Source organism: Pituophis catenifer, unplaced genomic scaffold (genome assembly GCF_029215685.1).
Source record: "Pituophis catenifer annectens isolate HBS135680 unplaced genomic scaffold, rPitCat1.0.hap2 SCAF_4, whole genome shotgun sequence".
Classification (NCBI taxonomy): Eukaryota; Metazoa; Chordata; class Lepidosauria; order Squamata; family Colubridae; genus Pituophis; species Pituophis catenifer.
This window is the reverse complement of record NW_027256884.1, coordinates 131,819,408-131,831,187: the sequence shown is the minus strand read 5'-3', so window position 1 is coordinate 131,831,187 and position 11,780 is coordinate 131,819,408. Positions and strand designations below refer to the sequence as shown.

At 56.2% G+C, this 11,780-nt stretch overlaps 1 protein-coding gene across 1 annotated transcript; it reads right to left on the bottom strand.

Annotated features, from left to right (window-relative positions):
• Positions 1-2,100: 2,100 nt before the first annotated feature.
• Positions 2,101-7,806, bottom strand: CNGA4 (cyclic nucleotide gated channel subunit alpha 4). Its single transcript, XM_070944164.1, has 4 exons — positions 7,724-7,806; positions 7,187-7,293; positions 3,777-4,772; positions 2,101-2,501 (listed from the first exon to the last, which is right to left on the bottom strand). Exons 1-4 carry the CDS (start codon positions 7,765-7,767, stop codon positions 2,101-2,103), a joined length of 1,548 nt encoding a protein of 515 aa, XP_070800265.1. The 5' UTR covers positions 7,768-7,806.
• Between the last annotated feature and the right edge of the window lie 3,974 nt (positions 7,807-11,780).

Sequence of the window (11,780 nt, the reverse complement as noted above, 5' to 3'; positions counted from 1 at the left end):
TGGACAGCCAATTTTCTGGAAAGGTCTAGAGCCGTGATGGCTAACCTTTTTGCTATCCTGTGCCAAAAGTGGTGGGGAGCACGGGAGGGTCGTGCGTGTGCATGCCCACACCCATAATTCAATGTGCCCTGCCCCCCCACATATGTGCGTGCAAACTCCCCCCCCACTCCCCACGCTTTTGGCACACAATGGCATGGTGGGCCCGGTACGCCTGTTTTTTGCCCTCCCCAGGCTTCAGAGGCTTTGTTGGAGCCTGGGGAGGGCGAAAACGGCCTTCCCAATCCCCCTGGAGGCCCTTTGGAGGCCAAAAATGGTGGGCCCGGAAGGCCCAAAAATCAGCTGTCTTGTGTGCACATGCACACTGAAGCTGAGCTAGGGCAACACTCGTGTGCCCAGATATGGCTCCGCATGCCACCTGTGGCACGTGTGCCATAGGTTCGCCATCACGGTCTAGGGTCTTCTTCTCAAGCAGGGGGTTGGACTAGAAGACCTCCAAGGTCCCTTTGAACTCTATTATTCTATGTTCTATGACTGGAAGACCATGATTTGTTTGGAACCTTCCGAGAAAAAGAATTCCCTTTTATAAGAGACAGAACCTGGAATATAGATTGCATTTCTTTTTCATAGTTTGGCCAACAAAAAAAACTTCAAGGTAAAAGTTGATTGGATTAGGAAGAGTCATCTGTCAAGTTATATTATGAAAAATTAGACATCTAATAATATGAAAGGATTAGAACGGAAAAGAACATTGTATTCTGAATAAAAGTAAAAGAACCATTTGCAAAGGAAAAAACACTGGAATAGGTAATTGGTAAAGATACATTCAACCCTGGCTGCTCTTTAGAAGGCCAGATCCTGAAGAGGAAACTCAAACCCTTTGGCCACCTAAGGAGAAGGTAGGACTCGCTGGAGAAGAGCCGAATGCTGGGAACGATGGAGGGCAAAGGAAGAAGAGGACGGCAGAGAACGAGGTGGCTGGATGGAGTCACTGAAGCAGCCGGTGTGAGCTTAAATGGACTCCAGGGGATGGTAGAGGACAGGAAGGCCTGAAGGAACGTTGTCCATGGGGTCGCGATGGGTCGGACACGACTTCCCGACCAACAACACAAAAAAGATACATTCACAGTGCTTTGTTTGTTGAAGCTTGGAGACAGCAGAAAACAAAAGTATTTTATTTACTATGTATCAAACACTTTGGCCAAAGAAAAGGCTTTTTTACATTCTTCTTGAAAGTTAAGGCTTATGGCAAGTTGCTAGCAAAACATATGAAAGGGAAAGAGAAATAAGGCCAATTAAAATACCAGAAAGGTGCCTGACTCGGCCATACCATCCACTCCAGCTCATCCCACTCTCACCTGCCCAGGTGGCCGAGGGCTGCTGAGGTGCAGGGCCCGCAGATGGCTCTCTGGACTTCTGACCTCCGTCTTCCTCTGTCCAGAGCCCCCACAGGGGGGAGCAGGGAAAGTGACCAGGGCCCAGAAGGGCTGGAGACCTGGTGTGTGTGTGTGTGTGTGTGTGTGTGTGTGTGTGTGTGTATTTGAGGGCTGTCCTAGAGCGAATGGGAGGAATTCTTCGCAGTTGGTCCAGAAGAAAGACAAACAATGGCAGCCGATCACAGTCAGGAGAGTGGACGAGGGCGGCTCTGGGGCTGGTGGACTCCCCTTTGAAGAGAGGCTGTCTATCGGGAATGTCACCCTCTAGCTGACCTCCAAGGCCCCTTGTGAGCCTTACATTACATGAGTCTACCAAGGCCCTGAGGCTGCAGGCACCTTCATTGGCTGCCCCTCTCCAAGACCCCATACAGGAGCCCTGGGGCGACTCTGTCCCCACCCCACACTCAGAAAAACAGGGAGGGAGGGAGGGAGGGAGGGAGGAAAGCAGGAAGGATGTGGTTGTTGGGTCAGGATCCCACCCCCCACCAACACAGCCTGCACCCAGGGAACGTTGCTCTGGGTTCCTTTTCCAGCTAGCCTCCCTTCCTGCCCCCTGCATCTGAAGTGGAAGACTCCAGATCCAGGAAGGCTCTTCCCTAAAAACGGCTCATCCCCCGGCAGAAGCTGCAGCCCCAAGGCCAGCTGGTGAAAGGGTGCAGGGGGACACCTAAGCCTCGGTCCCCTCCTCTGCGCCATCCCCCTTCCCCTCCCCTTCCCCCCAAACCTGCACCTGCCACTCCAGGCGCTCCAGGCGCAGGGCGATCTTGAAGGCGCTGGACTCCAGCCCTGCCAGGACACGGGCCAGTTTCGTCTGCAGGGCGTCCAGCCCGTCCTCCAGGGCTGCCGTCCGTCGCTCCTCCTCCTCCTGCTTGGCAATCTCGGCTGCCTCGGCATTGATGTCCAGCTTGTTCATCTTGAGCAGGATCTCCCGGCCCTTGGCCTCCATCACCGCCTTGGCGTTGGGGAACTCGGCCAGCACCTCCTTGAGGTCCTCCTTGGAGAGGCAGAAGAGGTCCGAGTAGCCGATGCTTTTGATGTTGGCCGTACGGCGGTTCCCGGATTGGTTCCCTGAGGGGCGGGGAAGCAGGAAGATTCGGGAGAGGCTCCTGCACGTGCTAAGACTGCAGCTGATTGTACTGCATATACCTGACCAACCTGGTATATGCGGTACAATGAAGTGAGCCATATGAGATCTGTACATTGGGGAAACAAAACAAACACTTCATAAACGCATGGCACAACATAGGAGGACAAACCCATCAGAACAAGATTCAGCAGTCCATTTGCATTTAAAGGCCAGTCTTTTGAAGACATCAAAGTCTGCATTTTAGATAGAGAGATTTACAGAAGGGTCAAAGAGGCCATCTATGTCAAAATTGAATTGACAGAGGGGGAGGGATACATCATCTATCTTGATACAGATAAACCTCCAGGTGGCCTCAACGACTCTCTGAAAGAATGCAAATGACCAGCTGTCTGCTAGGAATATAAATCCTTCCATTCCCAACCATCCAGTCAGAGTTGAAGAAGCTTCTTGGATGAGAAGTGAAACATCTTCAAAGAAAAACAAGGAAGACTATTTGCCTCTTGAAAAAAACACCTTTGGGACAACCAGGACCTGGATGACTGAGAATCTCCACCGACATGGGAAGACTCTAGAACTAGAGTTTGAGAGAGGCAGTGATAATTGAATCTTGCAGGCCTCTCTGTGCTTTACCTCCCCTTCCTCTTATGCCTGTGATGGACCACAGTAATGCAGGATGGTTTCCAGGCAGGAGGGGTGCATTTCAGGGAGGGAGGGGAGGCAGGCAAGAGACAGCACAGTCTGGAGCTGGAGGTGTGAAGGGGAAGAGATTTAGGGCCGCCTAGGATCGCCCAAGATAAGAAACTGTTGAGAGTAGTAAGGGTTGAGTCTGGCAAGATTCTGTCTACATGCAAATAATGGACTGAACTTTGGCTGGATTGTTTTGCATCATTCTTGGGTTAAGTCTGACAATCCCCAGTCAATCGGGGAGGAGTCTTTCTGAGCCACTTCCAAATGTTATCTTGTCTCCCAAGACTTAAGGAAAGTTTCAGCTCCCTTTGCTTATGCGATGGCTCTTACAAACTTCCCTCCAGGTCATCTCCCCAATTCTCAACTGTCATGTCCTCAGTAGGCGCCTCCCCTTCTGGTCAGTGAAAAGCAAGCAGCACTGAACTGTTGGAGAACCCGAACAAAGAGATGCAACAGGCATGATCTTCAACCCCCAAAGGAGGGGACCCTCACAGTTCTCAACTGGGGGTCTGCTCCTCTGCAGCTCAGGTGGTACCCTGGGGGGATCCCTCCCCTTCCCCTCCCCTCACCTTTGATGCTGATGATGCTGATCTCTCCAAAGTACAGCCCCTCCCCCAGCACTGCATACTGGGTCACACCATCATCCGCCACCACGGCCAGCTGCCCTTCGCGGATGAAGTACATCTCCCGGCCGATGTCCCCCTTCCGGCAAACATACTCCCCGGGGCTGTAGACCTGTGGCTTCAGCTTAAGCACCAGCTCCTCCAACAGGCTCTGCTCGCAGTTCTGGAAGATCTGGACCTTGCGAAGGGTGGGCAGGTGGACGCTGATGGCCACCTCGGCTCGCAGGCGCTCGGGCAGGTGCTGGAGGATCTGCAGCTCATTGGTCATCTTCTTATTCATCTGCAGGTGCTGCTGCCAGTCAACCACCCGGTGCTGCAGCTGCCGGCTGACCTGCTGGGAGTGCAGGTAGTCCTTCACCAGGTCGTAATTGGGGTAGAAGGACTTGTCAGCATGGTTCATGTTGGAGATGACGGACGACATGCTCCCCATGATGGTGGCAAAGCCCATGACGGCCAGGAGGAAGTCGATGGCCATGAAGAGGAACTCCTCCTCCCGCTGGGGCATGGGGGTATCGCCCACCGTGGTCAGGATGAGGGTGGAGAAGTAGAAGCTGTAGAGGTACTGGCGAAGGAGCCGGTTGAAGCCGGGCAGGCTGCTGTTGGGGTAGACCCACTCGTCCGTGCCAAAGCCGATGAAGTTGGAGAGCGCAAAGTAGACACAGCTGTTCCAGTGGATGGTGACGAAGATGTAGAGCATCAGCTTGGAGATGCGGAAGGAGTTGGGGTGCGCTGTACGGGTCTCGATGCGATCAAAGGCCTCAAATAAGCGGGGGCTCCGCAGAAAGCGGTTGGCTCGGACCGCTGGCCTGTCCAGCCCCACGTACAGGTAGAGGAGGTCAGTGGGCAGCACAGAAAGGAAGTCCCACAGGAAGGACGAGGAACGCAGGTACTTTCGGGAGATCTGGGCACGGTCTTGAATCAGGGACCCTTCTTCCAGGAAGCCTGGCAGAGAAAGGGGGGAGGCATCAGCATGGGGGGGATAGGAGAGGTGCTTGGCAAAGGGCTGGAGGAGCCACTCTGCTGCCCCACTTAAACGGCTCCCCTCCACAGTCATGGCTGCTGCCGGTGTCTGCTACCCATGAGCAAGTCCCTCAGAAGAAAGTCCCCGGGCAACCTGTTGTGCCAGCAACCTCTGGCAAGATTGCTTGGAGAAGCCAAGGAGATGCACAGGGAATCCCCCAACTGGCTTTTCTGGGCATCTGTGTGTGCCCAGATAGGAGAAATGACCAGCCCTCTGAGGAAGGGAGTCACTCAGAGGTGGGTTTCAGCAAGTTCTGACCAGTTCTGGAGAACCGGTAGCGGAAATTTTGAGTAGTTCAGAGAACTGGTAGTAAAAATTCTGACTGGCCCCGCCCCCATCTATTCTCTGCCTCCCAAGTCCCAGCTGATCGGGAGGAAATGGGGATTTTGCAGTATCCTTCCCCTGCCATGCCCACCAAACCACGCCCACAGAACCGGTAGTAAAAATTTTTGAAACCCACCACTGAAGTCACTGCCTGCCTTGATCCAGCTGGACTGGAGGATTCTTCCCAACCCAATCTAAGCCTTTGGAGGGGGGAGGATTCTGGTGGGGCTTCAGCTAAAGGAAGAGCTGGAGCTCTTGTGTGAAGTCACGGGACAGGAGCTGCCTTGGTCCCTGGCTAACTGCTCCCCACCACATTGGGGGTGCATCACTCCTGGCCCCTTGTAGGAGGGCAGAACCACGTGATCAGGGTAGCATCCTGGTGGGCCACCAGCACAGGTGGGACGGCGTCCTGCTCCTTCCATAACGGGCAGTGCCAGCCTGGGTCCTCCGGGGTTCTCTTGGTCTCATTGGCTGTGACCGAAGCTCGGCCTTGGCTTGTAGGGCAGCTGCAGGCCTTTGGGGACCAGGATGCCCTGGCGAAGTGTTCTGCGGGCAGTGCCCAGCAACTACCACCGGCTCACCCTTCAGGCCTTGGTGGCTGGCTGGGGCAGGGAAGTTCAGCGGCAGCAGGACCATAGGAGGTCTCCTCTGGTAACCAGCTGGGATCTGGGCCCAATTCAGCCTGGACCCTTTGAACTGCGTTCAAAGACCGAGGAAGTGCACCTCCTCTGTTGTGGCTCCTGTCCTGGGAACATCACCCCACCAGGGAGCCCACTGGCTCTCCCACCGTGGAAGTCCTTGAAGACCTAGAGGGGGTCATTTTCCATGTTTTCTGGACATGCAGCCTTCCTGCTTCCTTTTTTTTTGCTGGCTTTGTATTTCTGGCCTGTTAAAGAGCGCCCTCTGCTGACTGATTATTTGCAAAGCAGCTGGAATCTAAGTAGCTTTTTTTGGAGTGGGGGGTGGGGGGATGACCTGGATGTCTTTGTAAGTGTGTATTCCTTTTGGAATCCCAAAAGGCAAATATCCCAGAATCCTGAGGACTGTCAGCCTGGGCAGCCAAAAGGGCTCAGTGCTCCTGTGCAGGAGAAAGAGGCTGTAATGCATCACTCTAGGCAAAAATTCTGAAGCTGCCCAGGTTTTCTTGCAGATGTTTTGTTACCCAAACTAGGTAATACCATCAGTGCGCTGATGTTGTTGCCTAGTTTGTATAATGAAATGTCTGCAAGGAACCTCCCCCCAGGTCAGAGAACACACCAAGGACCCTTCATTTCAACCCTGAGCTGCAAATATTCTCCTGTATCGGTTTGCAGACTCTGCGCCCCACTCTTCCTCTTGGGGGTCAGGAAGTCTGGCATGCATTGCTTCTCTCCCACCCCAGAGAAAAGTGGGGTGGGGAAGAGTGCTCTTTCAGAGTCCCTTTGGGTTGGCTTACACACATTAGTGACTGCCCATTACCAGCCCCCCCCAGTGCAGACTCCGCCTCCCTCCAAAGCCAGGGTCTCCTCCCAGAGGGATCACGCTGGGTCACGCTCCTCGGCCTGGCATCCCAAGGGCTCAGGACTGAGTCAGGGGGCATCTGCAAACACTTCAGGGGCAGGAATCATAACCCAGCACTTCAGATCTGCGATCCTGAAGTTCAGCCGGCCCAGGAGCCCCGGATTCCCCCCAGGCCTGGGCTGAGCTTTGGGGGTTGCACCCCCTGGCAACTCTATCCTGAGTGAGTTCAGAGTCGCCAAACTAGGTGCAAGGTTTTGGGGAGGGGGCGGAGGAGGCCCAGCCCACTTGGTGGGAAGATCAGCGACAAGAGGCAGCCCTCCATGGGGGGAGCAGGAAGGTCACCCCACCCCCTCCTCAGGCCCTCCATTTTGACTGTGGGGCAGCAGCATGTGATGGAGCCCTCCAAATTCTCCTCCCTCCAGATGGGCTCCCTGTCCCCCCCCCCCGCTTCTTCAGGGCTCCCAACTGGGCAGCTCTGGCCTCCTGAGGGATGTCTTTCTACCCCACTAACCTGTATGGAAATGCACCACAATGTCCAACAGGTAGAGCAGGTCGCAGAGGTAGTCCAAGGCCAGCCAGAGCAGCAGGTACCTCTGCTGCAGTTCAGGGAAGCAGAACCTGGGAAGGACAGGAGACGCATGAAGGCCTCTACACCCCCCCCCCCCACCACTCCAGCTCTGCCCCATGGCAGTGGCGATGCTCCCTCCCTCCCTCTCTGGCTGAGCCGCCCTCTCCATTCTGCAACACCCCCCCCTCCCCGAGCCCCCACAAAGGCCTGTCCCCTGCTCTGCCTTCTTGGGCTGCCCCACACAAGGGTCCCCCTGCTCTGGGCCGGTCACCCCCTTCCTTCCTCCTCCCCTGGAAGGGCTTTTGCACCTCTAGTTTTTCTGACTGCTCCTGGCTTGGCCGATAAAAATGTCCACCTTTGATGGGGAGGAATTGAGTTGGGGTTTTCTTGGCCCTCTGCTGATTTTGGACGGAGTTCAGGAGCTCCTTTGCGCATGGCAGCTTGTGGCGGGTCAGACCTCCCGCCCCCTTAGCGCCCTACCTGCAGATGAGGATGACCCAGTTGTAAAGGATGGGGGGCACCATCAGGATCAGCCAGTAGTAGTATTTGTCTCCAGAAGGGTCCAGGATGCGAGTCCCACTGCCTGAGGCCTTGCTGCAGGGGGGGAGAAAGCCGGGAGCGAGAGACTCTTTGCGAGTGCCATTAAGGGGCTCGTGATCACCTTTAAAGCCCTTCATGGCATGGGGCCAGGTTACTCGAGGGACCATCTCACCCCACAGGGATTGGCCCGTCCCACTCATGCTGGTGGAGGAGGCATTACTGTGGGTCCCGTCAGCCCGATTATTCCAGCTGGTGGGGTCCAGGAGGAGGGGGGGCTTCTCTCTTGTTGCCCTCTGTAACATCTTGCCCCCCCTTGGTGTGAGGTTGGCCACAACCCTCCTACCTTTTTGGTAGGGCCTCAAGAAGTGAGCCCAGAGTGGGGGAACTGTGCAATGGAGGTGGTGGATCCAGTAACAAAAGATCTCCCCTCCCCCCAATCTGTCCCCCCCCGCCCTCCCTCCCTGTGTGTCTCTGGTTTTAATGCTTGATCTTAAAATTCTATGTTTTAACTTAGGTGCAACTGTAAGTAAGTAAGTAAATATAAAACTCTTAGGATCCACAATGGAAGAAGCAGGGCTGGCAAAGGACTCTGGTGGGAACCACTCCAGCAGGGGGCGTCCCAGACAGACACCCCCAAAGGGCAGTTGTGGCTCTCTCGCACCCCCACCCCTCGGGATGTGGCCCCTGCTGCCACCACAGCCTTTCCTTTCTTGCCTGCATCCTAGGCTCCTTTTTATGCCAGGCTCTTGTGAGGTTATGTTGCTGCCATCAGACCCCACATCAAACCAGAGTCCGCCTTAGCAGTGCCCGATTTAAAGAAGCCTTCCTGCTTAGCAGTAGCTGTCCTGCTTCCCCAGGCCTTCTGCTGGTGGCCCACTCTGGTGGTCCTGAGGCCCTGGGCCCATCCCAGGCATGCCGGGTTCCGTCTGAGGGCCCCTCTGCTTGTCACCAAGAGAGTCCTGCTCTTTTCAGATTGGCTCCCTCTCTCCATCCTTGGCAGGCTCCTGAGGGGCTTCCTCTGTGGGGCTGAAGCAGCCTGAACTGCAACAGAGCACCCTGGAGAATCAGGGGGACGAGAGGGGTCCTACAGCTGCCTCTTCACGGCTAACCTTTGGCCCTGCCGGCTGCTGCTCCTCCCTTCCCTCTGAAGGCCCAACAGTTGCTGTGGGAAGGTGGGGGTCAGGTCCAGCCATCTCCACTCAGAGCCCCCGGCCTACTTGGGGATGCTTTCCTGAGAGCTGGGGGTTTGATAGAAGGGGAGGAAACAAGGCCGGAGAAGCCCCCATTCCTTGCCTTTAACACATCCGTAAATTGGGTCAGCACCAGCTGCTCACTTGGCATTGGGGGTGAGGGAGGCATTGCCATGGGCAGATCTGATCGCTGCCTTTTCTGCCTGGGGGCAGCTGAGCCCATAGAGGCCGCCCCTTGGCTTCTTTGAGGTGTGGGGGGGCTTGGCCAGTGTCAGGGATGAGTAAAGAGGGCCCCCCTGAAACTTCTGGGGGATGTCACATTTTAAGGGGGGACCCTGTGGCATTGCTCTGTGTGCCAGACTGCCCAGAGGTGTTGCAGGAGAAAGTCAGGCTTAGGCCACCTTCTCCTTGGCCTTGCCATCTTCCGCAGAGGAAAGGCCTTGAGAGGGCTGGCAGGGTCTGAACTCCTCTTCCTGGGGAGTAACAGATGCCAGTCTGCATGCCACCTGCACCCCAAAATGACCCAAGTTGCCCATTCCGCAGGTCAGGCAATCGGCATAAGCTAGTTAACCGCCAACCCGAAGCAAAAACAGCCAGGTGAAAACCGGGCACGGGGAGAAGGGAGAATGCTCGTCCTCGTCCTGCTTCGGTGCCACAGATGTTGTGGGAATGCACCGTTCGGGAAAGAGCCGGGCTCCCTCCGAGGACGGCAGAGCTCGCCGGTGGTGGCCCGCTCTAGGCACGCAGGTCGGAGGGTCTCGTTGCGCGCCTTCCCTGGGGAAGCCCCCGGTCCCGCCAGAGACCCCGCGCTCCCCTCTGCGGAGGCTCCCGAGGGCTTTCTCCAGCTCGCCCTCAGCCCCCTCCGCGCCCTCTGTTCCCAGGCGCACGCCCAACACCGGCGGAATCCCCCGCGCCCCCCTCCCGCGCCCCCTTTACCGCGGGGCCTTGGGGTCGGCGGTCTCGGCCTTAGCCCCCTTCCGGGCTCCCTGAACCACCCCGTTCATGGCGCGATGCGGGCGGCTTCTGCGCCAGCGCCCCCGCCCCCCCCAGTCCCTTGCGCGCCAGGCAGCCCGTGGCAACGCGGCTCCCCCGGGTCTCCGCCGGCAGGTGCGACTCTAAACGGCCCAATCAGGGACGTGGCGCGGCGGGATCCGGGGAGACCGGGAACGCGCAGGCCGGAGCACGAGACCAAAGGGGCAGCCTTCCGCGGAGAGCCCGTGGCCCGGCGCCCTGCAGTCCGAGCCGGGTTCCGCGCAGTGGAGCCCGCGCGCGATCCCTGCTCCGTCCTAAAGGCTGTTCCTCGAGTTAAGTCGTGCTGTGGGTTTGCGCTTCGCACGTGTGGACGCACAATCGGACAGACAAAACCTGTTTTTGTGTTCTCAGCACAATCAGGGAACTTCGGCTACTACTCACATAGTGAGATGGGCGGATGAGTAAATACATCTATAAATGCATAAATACATGTATAATACATATATATTACACACACACATACAATACATACATATATGGAGAGACAGTCGGGCATCCTGTTTGCTGCCTCCCCTTTCAGTTGGGATCCAGTGAGGAGTCCTAGAATGAAGAGGTGGGTTCCTCAGTTCCTGCCTGCAGAGCATGTACTGGAAGAGGCTCAAGGATGGCCTGGCAGAGAAACTGTGTTGTCTTCTTGGCAGCATATAGTAAAAAAACTGCCCTCTCCAACCAACAACCACATTATGTGATGGGGGTTTTCTGCAACACTCTTCTCTACCAAAAGCCCCCCACCCCAGTATAACTTTAGCAGAAGAGGAGAAGGGTGTGAATCCTCTTCTGGATCTGTTTTAAGAACAGAGAGGCTGCCTCCCCACCCCTCCCGAAACCCCTCAGAGGTGCCTGCCAGGCCCCAGCCCCGCCTTGACCAGGAGAAAGATCAAGGGGCACTTCGGACCTTTGGCTGCTTCTTGGGAGTTCCTGCTCCATTGATCAGGATCAGACTGAGCCCCTTCTCTTAGGCCAGCCCCCTCCCCCCTTTTGAAGACCCCCTGGGTCTTCCCTCAAGTCTTTCGCTGTGTCCAATCTGCCTCCAGTCTCCCAGGGAGCAGCCCCTCCCCCTTGCCTCCCCCTCCACAAGGGTCTTCAGACCCAGATGCTGATCCTTCCTGGTCACTCTTCAGACCACCCACCTTTTCTGAGTGATGGCTGGGAAGACCATGGCCATTGTTGGCCACATGGGTGGGGATCTCTGCCCTTAAGTGTTTACTCTCCCCTCCCCTGCATCAGAGCCCAGGGCGGTGGCATCCCACAGTGGGGGCTGTCCCATGGATTCTACCTCAAGGCCTGGAGGTTGGGGAGGGGGTTCCTTTTTTCTCTCTCTCTTCAGGAAGCCTGTAGATGCATCCCATGTGGCAGCTCGTTTTTTGGGGGTGGGGGGTGGGGGGTGTTTTCATGGGGCTATAACAAGAAATGAAAGCAAGGAAAACTCAAGGGTGCAAGGTAGCCCCCAAAACTCCACGTTAAGCAAAGCTGGAAGTCAACAGGCCAAAAGAGCAGTGCAGGCTGCGTCTGTTATTTGGAGGAGGTGGGGGCTTCTTTTTGCCTGAGCAGAGCAGCTTTCCCAGATGTCAGTACAAGTCCCCCCCATTGACCATGGACATCTTGGCCCAGGTATGGGGGGGCGCTTGCATCAAAGGCCTGAGGCTGCTGTCATTTGGAGAAGTGGGTGTGATTCGGCCTTGAGGGCCGCTTCCTTAGACCACAGGATGTGATGCCATCTCCCGGTTGGGGCTGGGCACTATTTCCACAGCCTCAGGAGGGCCGTTCTGCAGAAA